The sequence below is a fragment of the Nycticebus coucang genome, chromosome 8, assembly GCF_027406575.1.
Source record: "Nycticebus coucang isolate mNycCou1 chromosome 8, mNycCou1.pri, whole genome shotgun sequence".
Lineage (NCBI taxonomy): Eukaryota > Metazoa > Chordata > Mammalia > Primates > Lorisidae > Nycticebus > Nycticebus coucang.
The window spans coordinates 73,848,190-73,865,707 of NC_069787.1; the positions used below are offsets into that span (position 1 = coordinate 73,848,190).

Here is a 17,518-nt window from a genome sequence, read left to right on the forward strand (position 1 = left end):
GATGGATAGGATTAGAGCAGATAGAACAAAAATGCATTAAATTTTCCCCCAAGGGTTCCTTTTGCTAGTATCAGTTTACTTGGCTGTTTTCTTTATGTTTTTGCTCTCTGTTTTCCCCATAGAATTTCCTGTAAACACTGCCTGTCAATCTAATCTTTATTGCTTTCATTTTTAATACTCCAATTGGTACATTTTACAAAACAGACCAGCCAGGCTAAAATGTGATGTGCAATTTGCTCTGTCTTTGTAAGAAGATGAACTTGAGTTTCTACCAGAAGTTAAACTACTGCATAGAATATGAAAAAGGACTGTTTGTTGAGTGGTCATGGGTGCCTCTCATGTCATTATGAGCTCCAAATAAGTCTTTCTGTCCAGTGCTTTGTAAATAAAATCTGTCAAAGATAAAACCTAAAGGGATTTTTAAAATGCAAACCATGGTGTTCATAGGAAAGGACTGTTTTCCCTAGTTACAAATGCCTCTGCATGCTTAGAAAGCCTATGTTATTTACATTTCCACTGAGCATTTACAAATAGGTGATGTTGGGACATCTTGGGGATCCTGTTCCTTGATTTCCTACTTGTTTCAGGACCCATCCTCCATGCTCCTGTCATCTTGACATAGATCATCCTGTACTGTAATTGCAACTGTATACCCTAAGCTGTTCTACATTCATTCATTCATTGAACATATAGTTATTTTTTTGTATGTCCTATGCTCTGTTCTAAGCAATAAGGGTGATATCCCGTTAACCCTCTTGTAGCTGACATTACAGAATGAGAAACTATCAATCAATGCATTGTATTTGTCAGCTCAGAGTGCCAGGCTTGGTGACTCACACCTATAATCCCAGCACTTTGGGGGGCCAGGAGTTTGAGGTTGCTGTGGCTGTGGCTGATGCCATGGCATTCCAGCCCAGACAACAAGGTGAAATTGCCTCAAAAAAAAAAAAAAAGTTGTCTGGTGCCAGACGCATCTGGGCTACTCCGGCCACTGTGAGGAAGGGCTCACCACTTCCACCCAGGAAGTTTCCCCATATGCACAACTGGGGGTTTGGAATCGGGGGTTGAGACAGAAACTGGAGTCCTGAGGGAGATATTTGCCCCTTTTTGGTGTGGAGAGACAGATAATCGAGAAAATGTTGCATATTTTTGCCTTGCAAAAGAAAAGAGGAGGTGTGTCTGATCGACCTAATCCCACTGGCAGCTGTAAGTACAAGCAGCAATGAGACTGCAAACTGGAAAGGCCTTACCTGTGAACTGTTTTGGTGTTTTTGGACTTGGTACTCAGTTGAACTGCCTTTGGGGAGAGCTTGAGCAGGAGTGCGGAGAACTCTGGGCATTGTCTAGGGGCCCAGACTGAGCTGCTGAGCCGAACAGAGCTAATAGTGTTCGGCTGTGGGCCGCAGGGAGCCATTGTGAGAGAACTGCCCTGGCAAGTTCCACCCTCAGGTTTGCAGAGCAAGGATCAGGCGGGAGCTAGTAACCTAGTGACTAAGCAGTCTAAACGCAGGGACTGAGCTGCCTTACAGCCTTAACCCTCAGGGGAAGAGTGAGACCAGTTTTGGCACACTGGAGCCTCAGGCTGTTGCCCTGGGTAGAGTGCCATGGTATCACAGCTCATAGCAACCTCAGACTCCTGGGCTTGGTGCCACCCAGACCTCCATAAGAGCTATGTTACGACCCCATGACCGCCAGGCCTCCGCATGCCCTGACCAGGAACTGCGGGAGCCGTGCAATGCTGCGTCCACAATCCTGAACCCTCCCTGCCTCCACACTTGGCCACTCATCAAGCCAGGAACTCTGGTAGCTGCATGCCCTCCGGAGCCCTCCCTGCCTCTGCACAGAGCCCTTCTCCTGGCCAAAGACTGCTGGAGCCTTGGGCTCTCTGTGCTAAAGTCACTGGGCACCAGGCACTCCCAGAACCATGTGCATAACCTCCCGCCCTGTTGCTGGATCCAGTGTGTCACACACTGGAGCTGTTTCCACAACCAGAACTCCCTGGCTGGGGCATCCCCAGAGGAACAACACAGGGCCACTCACTACAAAGATCCAGCAACAATAGAATGATCCCATGGGGTCTAATCTTGGAGAAACACCTCCCCAATCTGAGGACGGCCAGAGACAATGGTGAAAAACAATCATGAGGCAAAATCAACAGAAAAACTCTGGCAATATGAATAGTCAGAGTAGCTCAACTTCCCCACGGATCAATGGGGCAGACACAGCACAAGATCCCATGCACAAACAAATAGATGAGATGTCAGAAATCAAATTCAGAATCTGGATAGCAAATAAGATCAAATCAGAATTCCAAGCAGTAACCCAAAAGATATCTCAAGAATTCAATGAATTCAAAGACCAAATGACCAAAGATTTTGACACATTGAGATGAGAAATTGCAGCCCTCAAAGATCTGAGAAACACAGTAGAATCCCTCAATAACAGAATGGAGCAAGCAGAAGAAAGGATTTCTGACATTGAATACAAAGCTTTCAAATGCTCCCAAACTCTCAAAGAGGAAGACAAATGGAGGGCAAAAACAGATCACTCTCTCAGAGAGCTCTGGGATAATTCGAAGAAAACCAATATTCGTCTATAGGGATCCACAAAAGTGATGAAGTGGCTTCACAAGGCACAGAGTCTCTTCTCCATGAGATTATGAAGGAGAACTTTCCAGACATGCCAAGAGATTCTGAAATTCAGATAGCAGACAGTTTCAGAACTCTAGCAAGACTCAACCCAAATAAGACATCCCCAAGACACATCATAATCAACTTCACTAAAGTTAATATGAAGGTGAAAATTCTGAAAGCAGCCAGATGAAAGAAAACCATCAACTACAAGAGGAAGAATATTGGAATAACTGCAGATCTCTCTGCTGAAACCTTTCAACCTAGAAGTGTATGGTCATTGACTTTTAATCTCCTAAAACAAAATAACTTTCAACCAGGATCCTGTACCCAGCTAAACTAAGTTTCATTTATGATGGACAAATTAAATACTTGAATGACATTCACATGCTGAAGAAATTTGCCATAACGAAACCAGCTCTCCAGGATATTCTCAGACCTATCCTCCATAAAGACCAGTGTAATCCTTCACCACAAAAGTAAACCCACCCAGAAAATTTTGATCAAATTCCAACTTCCATAGTCGCAAAAGGATTAAAAATGTCCATGGGACACTCGAAAGGCTTATCAATATTCTCAATTAATGTGAATGGTTTAAATTGTCCTCTAAAGAGGCACAGGTTACCTGACTGGATACAAAAACTCAAACCAGATATCTGCTGCATACAAGAATCACATCTTACATTAAAAGACAAATTTAGACTCAAGGTGAAGGGATGGTCATCTATACTCCAGGCAAATGGAAAGCAAAAAAGCAGGCGTTGCAATCCTATTTGCAGACACGATAGGCTTTAAACCACTGAAATAAGGAAGGATAAGGATGGACACTTCATATTTGTTAAAGGTAATACTCAATATGATGAGATTTCAATTTTTAATATTTATGCACCCAACCAGAATGCACCTCAATTTATAAGAGAAACGCTAATAGACAAGAGCAACTTGATTTCCTCCAGTTCCATAGTAGTTGGAGATTTTAATGCCCCTTTAGCAGTGCTGGATAGATCCTCCAAAAAGAAGCTAAGCAAAGAAATTTTGGATTTAAACTTAAACCATTCAACATCTGGACTTAACAGACATTTACAGAACATTTCATACCAACAAAACGAAATACACATTCTTCTCATCAGCCCACGAAACATACTCCAAAATCCACCACATCCTAGGCCACAAATCTAACCTCAGCAAATTAAAAAAAATAGAAATTATTCCTTGCATCTTCTCAGACCATCATGGAATAAAAGTTGAACTCAATAACAACAGGAACCTGCATACCCATACAAAAACATGGAAGCTAAACAACCTTATGCTGAAGGATAGATGGGTTATAGACGAGATTAAGAAGGAAATCACCAAATTTTTGGAACAAAACAACAATCAAGACACGAATTACCAGAACCTCTGGGATACTGCAAAGGCAGTCCTAAGAGGGAAATTTATAGCACTGCAAGCCTTCCTCAAGAAAACTGAAAGAGATGAAGTTAATAACTTCATGGGATATCTCAAGCAACTGGAGAAGGAAGAATATTCCAACCCCAAAACCAGCAGAAGAAGAGAAATAACCAAAATCAGAGCAGAATTAAATGAAATTGAAAACAAAAGAATTATACAACAGATCAACAAATCCAAAAGTTGGTTTTTTGAAAAGATCAAGGAAATAGATAAACCTTTGGCCAACCTAACCAGGAAAAAAGGAGTAAAATCTCTAATTTCATCAATGGTAACGATGAAATAACAACAGACCCCTCAGAAATTCAAAAAATCCTTAACGAATACTGTAAGAAACTCTACTCTCAGAAATAGGAAAATCTGAAAGAAATTGACCAATACCTGGAAGTACGTCACCTACCAAGACTTAGCCAGAATGAAGTGGAAATGTTGAACAGGCCTATATCAAGTTCTGAAATAGCATCAACTATACAAAATCTCCCTAAAAAGAAAAGTCCAGGACCAGATGGCTTTATGTCAGAATTCTACCAAACCTTTAAAGAAGAACTAGTACTTATATTACTAAACCTCTTCCAAAATATAGAAAAAGAAGGAATATTACCCAACAAATTCTATGAAGCAAACATCACCTTGATCCCCAAACCAGGGAAAGACCCAACAAGAAAAGAAAATTATAGACCAGTATCACTAATGAATATTGATGCTAAAATACTCAATAAGATCCTAACAAACAGAATCCAACAACACATCAAAAAATTATACACCATGACCAAGTGTGATTTATCCCAGGGTCTCAAGGCTGGTTCAATATACATAAATCTATAAATGTAATTCAGCACATAAACAAACTAAAAAATAAGGATGATATGATTCTTTCAATTGATGCAGAAAAAGCTTTTGATAATATCCAGCATCCCTTCATTATCAGAACACTTAAGAGAATTGGTATAGAGGGAACATTTCTTAAAATAATAGAGGCCATCTACAGCAAACCCACAGCCAATATCATATTGAATGGAGTTAAATTGAAATCGTTTCCACTTAGATTGGGAACCAGGCAAAGTTGCCCATTGTCTCCATTGCTCTTTAACATTGTAATGGAAGTTTTAGCCATCACAACTAGGGAAGAAAAGGCGTTCAAGGGTATCCTGATAGGGTCAGAAGAGATCAAACTTTCCCTCTTTGCAGATGACATGATCGTATATCTGGAAAACATTAGGGATTCTACTACAAAACTTTTAGAAGTGATTAAGGAATACAGCAATGTCTCAGGCTACAAAATCAACACCCATAAATCTGTAGCCTTTATATATACCAACAATAACCAAGCCGAAAAAACAGTCAAGGACTCTACTCCTTTCATAGTAGTGCCAAAGAAGATGAAATATTTGGGAGTATACCTAACAAAGGACGTGAAAGATCTCTACAAAGAGAACTATGAAAGTTTAAGAAAAGAAATAGCTGAAGATGTTAACAAATGGAAAAACATACCATGATCATGGCTGAGAAGAATCAACATTGTTAAAATGTCTATACTACCCAAAGCAATATATAATTTTAATGCAATTCCTATTAAAGCTCCATTGTCATATTTTAAAGATCTTGAAAAAATAATACTTCATTGTATATGGAATCAGAAAAAACCTTGAATAGCCAAAACATTACTCAGCAATAAAAACACAGCAGGAGGAATCACGCTACCAGACTTGAGACTGTACTGTAAATTGATAGTGATCAAAACAGCATGGTATTGGCACAAAAACAGAGAAGTAGATGTCTGGGACAGAATAGAGAACCAAGAGATGAATCCAGCTACTTACTGTTATTTGATCTTTGACAAGCCAATTAAAAACATTCAGTGGGGAAAAAATTCCCTATTTAACAAATGGTGCTGGGTGAACTGGCTGGCAACCTGTAGAAGACTGAAACTGGACCCGCACCTTTCACCATTAACTAAGATAGAGTCTCACTGGATGAAAGATTTAAACTTAAGACATGAAACTATAAAAATCCTTGAAGAAAGTGTAGGGAAAACTCTTGAAGGAATCGCCTGGGTGAATATTTTATGACGAGGACTCCCCAGGCAATTGAAGCCGTATCAAAAATACATTACTGGGACCTGATCAAACTAAATAGCTTCTGCACAGCCAAGAACATAGTAAGCAAAGCAAGCAGATGGCCCTCACAATGGGAGAAAATATTTGCAGGTTATACCTCCAATAAAGGTCTAATAACCAGAATCCACAGAGAACTCAAATGTATTAGCAAGAAAAGAACAAGTGATCCCATCTCAGGGTGGGCAAGGGACTTGAAGAGAAACTTCTCCAAAGAAGACAGACGCACAATCTACAAACACATGAAAAAAAGCTCATCATCCTTAATCATCAGAGAAATGCAAATCAAAACTACTTTGAGATATCACCTAACCCCAGTAAGAGTAGCCCACATAACAAAATCCCAAAACCAGAGGTGTTGGCATGGATGTGGAGAAAAGGGCACACTTCTACGCTGCTGGTGGGAATGCACCCTTCTGGAAGGATGTTTGGAGAATACTTAGAGACCTAAAAATAGACCTGCCATTCGATCCTATAATTACTTTACTAGGTTTATACCTAGAAGACCAAAAGTCACAATATAACAAAGACATCTGTACCAGAATGTTTATTGCAGCCTAATTCATAATTTCTAAGCCATGGAAGAAGCCCAAGTGCCCATCGACCCACAAATGGACTAGCAAATTGTGGTATATGTACACCATGGAATATTATGCAGCCTTAAAGAAGGATGGATACTTTACCTCTTTCATGTTTACATGGATGGAGCTGGAACACATTCTTCTTAGCAAAGTATCTCAGGAATGAAAGAAAAAGTATCCAATGTACTCAGCCCTACTATGCAGCTACATTATAGCTTTCACATGAAGTCTACAACCCAACTATAGCACAAGACTATGAGAAAAGGGCCAAGGAAGGGGAAAGGAGGGAGGAGGTTAGGGTAGAGGGAGAGTAATGGGTGGGGCCATACCTATGGTGCATCTTGGAATGGGTACAGGCAAAACTTACTAAAGGTAGAATACAAATTTCTACATACAATAACTAAGAAAATGCCATGAAGGCTACGTTGAACAGTTTGATAAGAATATTTCAGATTGTATATGAAACCATCACATTGTACCCCTTGATTGCACTAATGTACACAACTATGATTTAACAATTGAAAAAAAAAAAAAAGATCATGGTGCAAATTTTGAGGAGGGCTGTCTTCCTGGCTTTCAGATGGCTCAGTCTTGGTCTGTGTTCACATAGCCTTTCCTCAGTTTGTGTGCATGAGAAAGAATCAGAGTGAGTCTCTGAGTCAGTTTCTTTCTTTCTTTCTTCTTTTTTTTTTTTTTTAGAACACAAATCCTATTTCATCAAGCCCTGCCCCTATGACCTCATTTGACCTCAGTTACATCCCTGGAGGCCCCATCTTTACAACCATCCTCGGGGTTAAAGCTTATATATGGGGGGCACAATTACTCATAAGGAGTTTTTGTAACTTACTACTTCAGGTAGTGATAAGAGCAAATAATAAATAAACTAGGATAAAGAGATTAAGAGTAAGTGGGACAGAAATGGCAGTTCAGTTGGTAATTGAGACACAGTCCTCTATAAAGCAGGGACAATTGAGTGAGAGTAAAAATGAAAAAGAAACAGCCTTATGAAGATTTAGAGAAACGAGCATTGTAGGGAGAGAGAATTGCGAGTTCAGTGGGCAGATGGGAGTGAGAATGATGAGATCATGTAATAGAGAAGAGTAAGTGGTTTCATCCTAGTTTACTCTGGGGAGAAGAGTAGGAAAAACATGTCAGAGAGGTAAAAAAAAAAAAAAAACACTGGTCAGTGCAAGGAGTTCCAATTTTGTTCTTATTGCAATGGAAAGCCTTTGGGGCGTTTTAGGCTGATCACTGTAAGAATAAGCTAGATTTTAAGGGACTGAATAGAGAATCTCTCAAGGCTCTTTTAAAGTCTTTGGTCTATACTTAAGTGGAGAGATGAATGCCCTCTAACATGTTAGTAGTATTTTAAGTCAAATTTATTAGGTATAATTTACATTGAGTATACTCAAATACTGCCTCAGTCATACTATCAAAAAAATAGAGTTTTTGTACAGCAAACTGAAATAGTGATACCATTATTCCTGATATGCATTTTCCAATGTATCTTCATATATCTCAAGCAACCAGATTTCATCTAGCCTTTTACATGATTTAAAATTCAGCTGACAAATTTGAACATTAGGTAACTTGTGAACTTTACAGTACAGACTAAGCAGAGATGGGCATGCTACTATTTTCATATCCAGGACCTTTGAATAAATCCTCCAGAAGGACAATTCATCCCTCTTCTGATCCAGCTCAGTAACATTCTATAGCTGTTCAATGAAGGCCTCTAGGAGACTAGAAAATTCAGTGCTTTTTACAAAGGCAACAGGAATATATCATATAGGTCTGATATCGCCACCAGTGCCTTGATTAAATACAGAAAGTATTGCTATTCCAACCCAGAAACAAATTGTCCTCCTCCTTCCCTTTCTGTGGAGAAAGAATTTCTGCATGAGGGCATGAACCCACGCCTAGCACAATATATCCAGAACTTTCTAGAAACTGGTTCTTATTTCCTGAATGGATAGATGCAGTCCCTGTATGTGTAACATCATTCACCTTTGTCCATCTTGGTGTTTTCATTTCACCTTTCTTTTAGAACGCTTTTAAATGGCATTGCCCCTCCCCCCCTTTTTAAAATAACGCCTGTGGCGTTTCTTCATCTGTTGGTTAAAGACTCATTCACTTGGCATAAGAGAGAGATTTTTTTGTGGCTAATTTTATAAGATGACTCAACATTGTCATTTTGTTCAGAACAATTCATTTCACTTAGTGGAATCAGCTACCGTAAATCTCCTGGATACTCCTGTTAACAGTTGGTGGAAAAACATGTGGGTAGAAATCTGTCTTCCCCAGAGGTGCCTGATAGCATTTGATTAGCAGCCAGGCATGCAGCAGCTTCATGAATCTTCTTTTTTTTTTTTTGTTTTCTGTTTGCAGATTTTATTCTTCACCGTACAGTATCGCAACCAACCGCATGATTCCACAGACATCCATCACGCCATTCATTGCTGCTTCCCCTGTCTCCACATATCAGGTATGTCCAATTTACCTGCCCCTCAGGAGAGATCTTTCCTGGCCATTAATCCACTATTCAGAGGCAGAAGGGACAGAGTAGAATTAAAAGAAAATTTTTCCTCATATACTCTCGTCACATCTTAATGCAATAATGCTGAAGTTACGAATCAGCCTATACTTTCAAAGGCCTGTTGGCATCGGTGCACTGAATAGTAAGACCCACTATGCTTTCGTTCTTCCCGCTGATTTTTCATGATTACGCTACTTGCCAACCAACACTAACACACAGCTCTCTTGTCACTGGGAAATTATGTTTTGTTGTCTGTTACTTTGGTTGTTCACATTCCCTATCACGTCTTTTCTAAAAGCACATTTCTGGCAGTTCCTTCGCTAAGGAATATTTCATCATTGTCATCTCGTTTTGTCATGGTTGCCCTGGTAAAGCTACACCCATAGATGTTAAATCATACTTCCCAAGAAATAGAGATTACCAAAGTAGGAAAACGTTATTTCTACTCCCTGTTCTTACTTCATTCTTAATTCCAGAAAAGACCCTAAAAGACCTTAGGGCTCCCTAATGTTGAAATGCTGGAATATCTGAGCCCCAATGTGTGTCCTTAATCAGACGTTGTTAACCAGTTAATTCCAAGCACACAGGTGGATTGAAATAGTCACCCTTCTCCCTCAAAAAATACTCCTAATCATATTCTGTTGAGTTATCAAATATGTGATATTACTCCGTGTTCTGATAATAATAATCTGATATTATTCTTTAAACAATAATTTCAATTCTGATTAGAAAATGCCTATAAATGCTGCACATAGAAAGAGTATATTGTCTTTTTTTTTTTTTTTTTTTTTTTAAGTTTGGAGAGAGGAAAAGAGAGACAGAGTGAAACTGTATGCCTGCCTGTGGTTCTCAGTATTTTTCAGATGCTTGGGTGGATATTTTACAATGAGTAATGCTATAATGTTGCTGACTGCTACTAATTCAGTGAAGTTTCACCTTATTCTGCCACTGCATTTCGGGATGTCCCAGCTGTCAGAGTATCAAACTTGAGACTATATGCATTTTTTTCTTACTGTTTGCCCCTGAAGCAAATCATTTCATTCTTTTTCTGCACTCAAAACTCTTGAAATATATCTGTGGGTGAATGAAATAGACTTTTGTCTGAATTGCATTGGGGGGATCTCAGAATGATTGATTTCTTAATTGCCTTTTCTTGAGGCCCATGAGGATATGTGCAGGTGGTGACCAGTTTTTGTTCTTCCCACAGGCCTGTCTGGTTGGGGGGTGTATGTGTGTGTGTGTGTTTTCTTTTTCCCCCTAATCCCGGCCTCTATTTGAGCCAAGACCACCCATTGAGCCATGGGGTAGAGCACTTTGGTGACATGAATAAAATATCCACAGATAAGTGATTTTACTTGGGAGGGCTCATAAGTAGAATTTAACTCTAGCTCCCTTTTCTCAAAAAGGGATTAGAGAAATTTTCTATGTTGATTCTCTCCTTTCACCACTGTTGTTTTTTTTTAATCCAAAACATATTGGCAATTTCGCTGATGCAAGTATATTGAAGAAAAATCTTCGGGGTTCTCTATGTGACTTTTAGCTTATACAGACTGACTTCCTCATTTGGCTGACACATGGTACATATGAGAATAGTTGCCTTTCTCAAATGCTCATTTTTATTTTCATACCAATTACTATGAGGGGAAAACATACAAACTTGCTGAACTTGGGTTTAACCTAAATCTCTTCCCCCAAATTTCTGGCTTATCTCTTTAGTTCTTACCAAAACTTTTACCACTTGGACATATTTTTAAGATGAGATCGTTTGAGCATTTGAAGTTATACCCAGTGACAGAAAACAAGGAAGTCTTAGCAGTCAGCTCTTGCTTCCTTAATTATTTTCCAAGGCATCCCCTGGGAGTTGCCCTCCAAATGGTCTCTGAGGCTTCTAAGACTTTAGTCTTTAACATCAACCTCAAAATATGTTCCAAGACTTATCCAATCCATGTGAGCACTGAAGCCAGCTCTGGTGATATGAGAAGTTGCTTTACATTTTACCATGTTTCAGGGACCAAAGTAATCAAGTTCGAGCATTCCCTTTTTAAGCATGGTTGTGAGCACTAATTAGCTGTAGAGTCAGATGGACTCCTCTTTCTTATAACCTAGTGTGACTCCACTGAACGCAAGAACCAAGTTCTCTCTGTGATTGCCTTGTGCTAATAAATGCTGTTTGATGCATAGGTCCAGAGCACTTCATGGATGCCTCATCCGCCATACGTTATGCAACCAACAGTAAGTGTTCTCAGTCACCTGAGGCTAAATATTTCTCTTATCCAAGTGCAAGATTTTGGAATGCATAGAAGCTTTGGGGTAAAGCTTTTTATTACATTCTGTAGCTCTTTCAGGCAGCCATTTTATCCAGATAAAAAGCTGTTCCTGAAATTCTACAAAAGCATGTACAGTAGATAGATAGAGATAGATGCAGAAAGATGGAGGGAGAGAAAGAGAGAGTGCAAACTTTATTAGAGGAAATAGCTGTCAACCTCCCAAGCTGATGTCTGCCATTTTCTTATGAATGAAGAATTTCTGCTTCATGCAGGAACTCAGAACTCTGGACAAGCAAATTCATTATAAATGGAAAGTCTTTTTGTTTCTCTTCTCTCTTTCTGTTGTGCTTTGCTCTTTTTGGCTGCATTCTGATGTACTTGGGGGACGATTTTAGGTATCATGGCCAAGTGTTGATCTGAAGAGATATATTTCAAATGTGAAGGTAGTTGTATACTAATACATGGAATTACATAGATAAATAGCCAGGTGGGTAAATCTTTTTTATATTAAATAACTATAGCCATTCTCTTTTTCTATAGTGAAAAATTTCTTCCAAAAAATATTCAAGCTCTATTTTCTACTCGCTAGATTTCCCATTTTGTGGCACAATATTACATCAATCTCAAGTGAAAAGTATGGCAAATGACATTAGAATCCAGACTGAAGATTAATGATTCCATTTATCTTCGTCTAGGTCTTCCAGGTTTTCTAGCTCTATAGAAGAATAAGATAGAAATTTCAAAAGTAACACACTCATGAGAATGTGAGACAGGGAAGCCAGCCCACACTAGAAGTTGTATGACAGGTTCTCTGGTGACTCTCTAGGATATGCTCACATCTGTGCCTCTGTTTCCTTTTCTGTCACTATATTTAACAGTGCTTAAAATGAGTGAGCATATGTAAGAACAATGTAAAGAGCTTGGCATGCTATATATAATAGTTACCATTATCCTGATTATTACTGAATATGTTAGCTGCACAAAGAAGAAGCAATGCTCCTGACATTTCCATAGTTGTTTTCTTTTTTTTTAATTTAAAGAATGAAATATATGTAGTTTCCCACAGCAGAACTTTGGAACATAATTTGCAAATCCTTCTATTTGTTATTATTTACATATCTAGGCGGCTTTCTGAGTTCATCTGTCTATATTCTATAAATCATACAAATATGCAACAAATTTAGGCTAGACTTTCCTGTCCAAGTCATAAGGTAAAATTCAATTTGTGCTGCCAAACCAATACATAATATAACACAGACTGAGCTAGCAAAGGAAGAGGGAAGTAGTGCCAAGTTCTAAAGAGGAGACTTTCTAGAAGGAAACAACCACTTTCTAAAAAAAATAATGTGTACATCTACAGAGTATTAATGCTTGTCCTCACACTGAGGCTCATCACCATCTCTTTGTGGCCAAAAGAAATGCACGTCTGGCAACATCTGAATATTTTTCCAGATGTCTAAGTATATATGATTCTTCAGTGCTTCTATCTAGAACAGCTGGAAGAAAGGAAGATGATTATATGGGTCTTTATTTCAACTGTCATACAAAATATTAGCAAAGATTTTCATAGACATCTCTCTCTATCCAGCACCGTTTTAGCTCAATATTTGCCTGTGTTATTTTCGCACATCTCCCTCAAGCAGTTGGGGTGGGTGTGTGTGTGTGTGTGTGTGTGTGTTTTCATTTGTCCCCTTGGATTTCCCTTGCCGCAGCTACCCCTCAGTGATACTCTGTCACTTTCCATCACTAGACGGTGCATCATGTCTGAGCTTAGGGCACTAGGTTTAAAATGTAATGTTTATAGCTAGGGTAGATTCTTGGAAATAAGAAGTGGTTAGGCCACCCACCACTTTGTTATCTTTAATGTAAAAAAATTAGCTAAACAGTGTCATGGATACCGGGAATTTGTGTCATCCACTGCTCTGTAGCAGTCTTGCTGTGTATATTTGCATAAGTAATATTACCTAACTGGCCTTAGTTTCATCATCCAAATGGGATTAATTTAACTACTGTGTGATACTAAAATATAAAACTACTTAGCCATCAAAGACCAAAAAAGAAAATGCCTGGATTGGACTGAAACAAATGAGGAGCTCGATGATTAACAGCACAGATTATTGGTTAGGCTCATTGGGGCAGGAAACTCTTCTTACCTAAAGGGTGTTGAGAAATGTACTTAAACTTCCCAGGCCAGTTTTCTCATCTGTAGCAGGGACATTACAGTAATACCTAAATAATTGTGTGTTTTGCTCATTAAATGAAATGAAATATTAAAGCGCTTCAAATAGTTCCTAGCAAACAACAGACACTCAGTAAGTTATTACTATTTTTCAGTTGTAAAAGTAAATGTCTCATCATATTTAGATTAACCCAATTACATGAATTACAATTACATTGGTGCAAATAGAAAGTTGAGCATAAGCATCTTGGTTGAAAATTACCCATTTTTAACACATTTATAATGCTTATTTAACTTACTTTGCTAATGAATTTGGTAAAACGTGCCTCTGTGGCTGTAAAGAAAACAAATTGTTCAGGTTGGTACTTATTTACTTACTAAACAATTTGAGACCTAAAACTTTACAAAATAGTCCATTGGGTACCTCCTTTGTCACTAATAGGAACCCACTTTGTGAATAAATTCAAGATGTCGATATTCATATCTCCTATATTTTGTCCATAATTCTAATTTGCTTGCAACTTTTCTCTTCTGTCACATTTTTATTTTATTTTCTCATTTGAAGAAAAGCTCATGCATGAGCTCTTATGGTAAGGTATCCCCGTGCTTACACTGACTCCTGAGAGGGAGCCAGATGTATTATCTGGGCCAGAAGCCCTTCGTGTTCTCTCTCAGGCTTGACGTGGAGGGCTCAATCAGGATTGTATCTGAAGAGAAAAGCAGTGCTTCAGCAAACTCTTCAAGTAGAGGATATACCCTTGCTCTTTTTGCTAGGGTGGAGGAGTGGTTACTGGAGGGATAGCAATCGGTAAGGGAAAAATGAAATGATGCAGAGGAGGGAGGGAACAGTAAGAGAGGAGTGCAAGAAGAACAGAAAACACAGGTGTGTGGTTCTCTGAAATTTGCCCTTGAAGTTTGTTTTTTGGGATATTTAATTTTCTAAGAAGTATGCTGTGTACGTTTTTTGCAGATTTAGAAAAATATTCTGTTTTTTTTTCAGATTTAGAAAAATATCCTGGGAAAAGGGACAAAAGGAACAAAAGACCATTCATTATCTGAGTGTTTGTATGAGAAGAAAAGTCTCTGTATTAGACCCCGGGTACTTTTGGGTTTCCTAGAAAGTTGTCAAATCCCCCCTAGGGAAGTAAGAGCGTTGCTATTTGCACTTTGTTACTGTTCACTTGAACAGACTCTGAGGAGGGAGGACTATTATCTAAATTAGGAATTCCCTTTTGGCTGTGAGGAAGTAAAATACTGATTTTGTCAATGCGATCGGTTACTTGTTCCTGCTTCTCAGGACAGGTTTCTGCGTGCACTCTGAAATCTCACAATTACACTGACAGAATTTTAATAGTTGATGGGTTTCACCAATTACCTACTCTACAGAGAAGCATGTCACATTGGAATATCATGTGAACATACAACTGATATTCTTGCGTTCTGGTACATTGGATATATTGCTACATCTGCACTACCAACAAGTAGAGAAGATGATAGTTCCCAAGTGCAAAGAGTTCCATTCCCTTAAATTCTATTTAGGCAGTTTTGAGTCAAAACCTTCTTTTCCTCATGTGGTTAGTGATATATCATCTCAAGGAGAAAGGTCAGCTTTCATTTTTTGTTAATTACAAATTGGTTATCTAAGTACAGTCTTCTAAGATGTGTAAGATGCCCTCCTTGACTCAATAGATGATCTATGGCCTGGCCTGGCTAAATTATAATTTTTATGATCAATAAACCCTAAGTTTGCAGCTAATGATCAAATATAACAAGGCTGTTTAAGAAAACCCCAGAATATTCTATTTGTCATTATTTGCGCTTAAACAGGTAAGGCCTCAGGGCTAGTTTTGCAGTCTGTATCCTTCAAATTTTCAGGTATGTTTTCTGAAAAAGGCATTATCACCAAATTTTGAAAGAATATTAGAATTTTGTTCAGCAAGCAAGATGTTTGGATACTGCCCTTTTACTTTAACACCTGAGCTGAGCAAAAATCATAACCCTTGTGGATTCATGGTATTAAAGATATATATGTAATCTTTTTTTAAATAAATGGCAAAAGAGCAAAACCAAACAACAACAACCCTAACCTAGAGATGTACTGTTTCTACTAGGAGAGAATTCAAATGAATGGAAATAATGTTAGCAAGGCCTTCTTCTAAATACAGTGCTAGACTAAAATAAATATGAACAAAACAATTTCTACAAGTCTCTTAGATGCTGTAGAAATTCCTTTTCTCTTAAATACTGTAGAAAATAGTACTGGCTTTGCTAGTGTTAAACGTAACTTCAAAATTGTACAGTGATTCTTCAAAAACAATCTTATGTGACTTTAGTGAAAATAACTTTAAACATAAAAATCAAGGCTTATAATTTGAAAGTCCAGCTAGGGTCCCTTCACTTATCATTTCTATTCTCTAGAAGTAAACCTAGTAAACAAATTCACGTTGTCACCATACAGGAAATGTTTATGCACACCAAATATATATGTACATGTGTGTAAATGTGTGTTTTAACATGTAAACAAAATCGTTTAGTATTTCATACTGCAATTTGCTTTATTTTTCCAAAGTAATAAAATGATTGGGATGTTATTACATATAAATTACATGCAAATCACACCATTTTTATTAAGAGCTTCATAATATGACATTGTATAAATGCATCAAAAAGTATTTAATTTCCTATTCTTAGCTCTTTAAGTTGCTTCTACTACTTGCTCAAAAACTCAAGACTAAATTTTGCGCACTAGTAAGAAAATATCTGTAAGATAAATTGCTAGCACAAAAGGTGTATGTGTTTCATAATTATATATATATGTGTGTGTGTATATATATATATATATAACTGTCAAATTACATTTTATGTATATAATACTTTTTCTTTCTCCATGGCCTCAATTAACACCAAGTGAGCTGAAGTTTTAAATATTTTGTTAATGTGGTAAATAGTGATGGTTGTCTTATTAAAGTTTTTCCTTTTATTTCTGAGTCCTATAGGATTTGAGTTGTTTTTCATGTAATTGAGTGATTTTATTTTCTTTATCTCTGAATTCCAAGTTGACTTGCTTTCCTCATTTTTCTTATAGGGTATTGATCTTTTCTTATTTATAAAAGCTCTTCTGCCTGGGCATGTGACTCATGCTTATAATCCTAGCACATTGGGAGGCTGAGGTGAGATGATCTCTTGAGCCCAAAAGTTCAAGACTAGCCTGGGAAATGGAGCAAGACCTTATCTGTACAAAAAATAATAATAATTAGCCAGGCATGGTGCTACACCCCTGTAGCCCTGGCTACTGAGACGACTGAGATGGAAGGGATTGTTTGAGCCTAGGAGTGTGAGGCGGCAGTGAGCTATGATTATGTTTTACTCTCCAACCTAGGCAATAGAGGGAGACCCTGTCTGAAAGAGGGAGAGATAGGAGAGGGAGAGAGAGAGAGATCTTCTAGCAATTAGTAAATTTACACTGTCATAGGTAATCTAGATATTTTTATTAATTCATTTTAAGTTTTTGTGGTCTTTGTCATGCACATTTTTAGTATAGTATTCAAAGTTATCAGTCTTTCTCTTTATAACTAGGGTCTACAAACTTTTTCTATAAAGAGCCAAACTGCAAGTATTTTTAGTTTTGTGGGCCATATGGTCACACTTACTCAGTTCTATGGTTTATTGTGAAAGCAGACGTGGACATAAATAAATGAGTGTGGCTGAGTTCCAGTATAACTTTATTTACAGAATACGTGAGGACCATATTTGGCTCATAGA

At 38.0% G+C, this 17,518-nt stretch overlaps 1 protein-coding gene across 10 annotated transcripts in view; it reads left to right on the top strand.

Moving 5' to 3' along the window:
* Positions 1-17,518, top strand: part of RBMS3 (RNA binding motif single stranded interacting protein 3) — a 793,177-nt gene that overhangs the window by 645,174 nt on the left and 130,485 nt on the right. For 7 of the 10 annotated variants that reach the window (XM_053599626.1, XM_053599630.1, XM_053599631.1 and 4 more), the window contains exons 9-10: positions 9,163-9,259; positions 11,492-11,542. In XM_053599626.1, coding sequence (XP_053455601.1) covers positions 9,163-9,259; positions 11,492-11,542 — 148 coding nt within the window. The remainder of the gene's footprint in view (positions 1-9,162; positions 9,260-11,491; positions 11,543-17,518) is intronic. The other 3 variants (XM_053599632.1, XM_053599633.1, XM_053599634.1) reach the window with 1 other exon arrangement.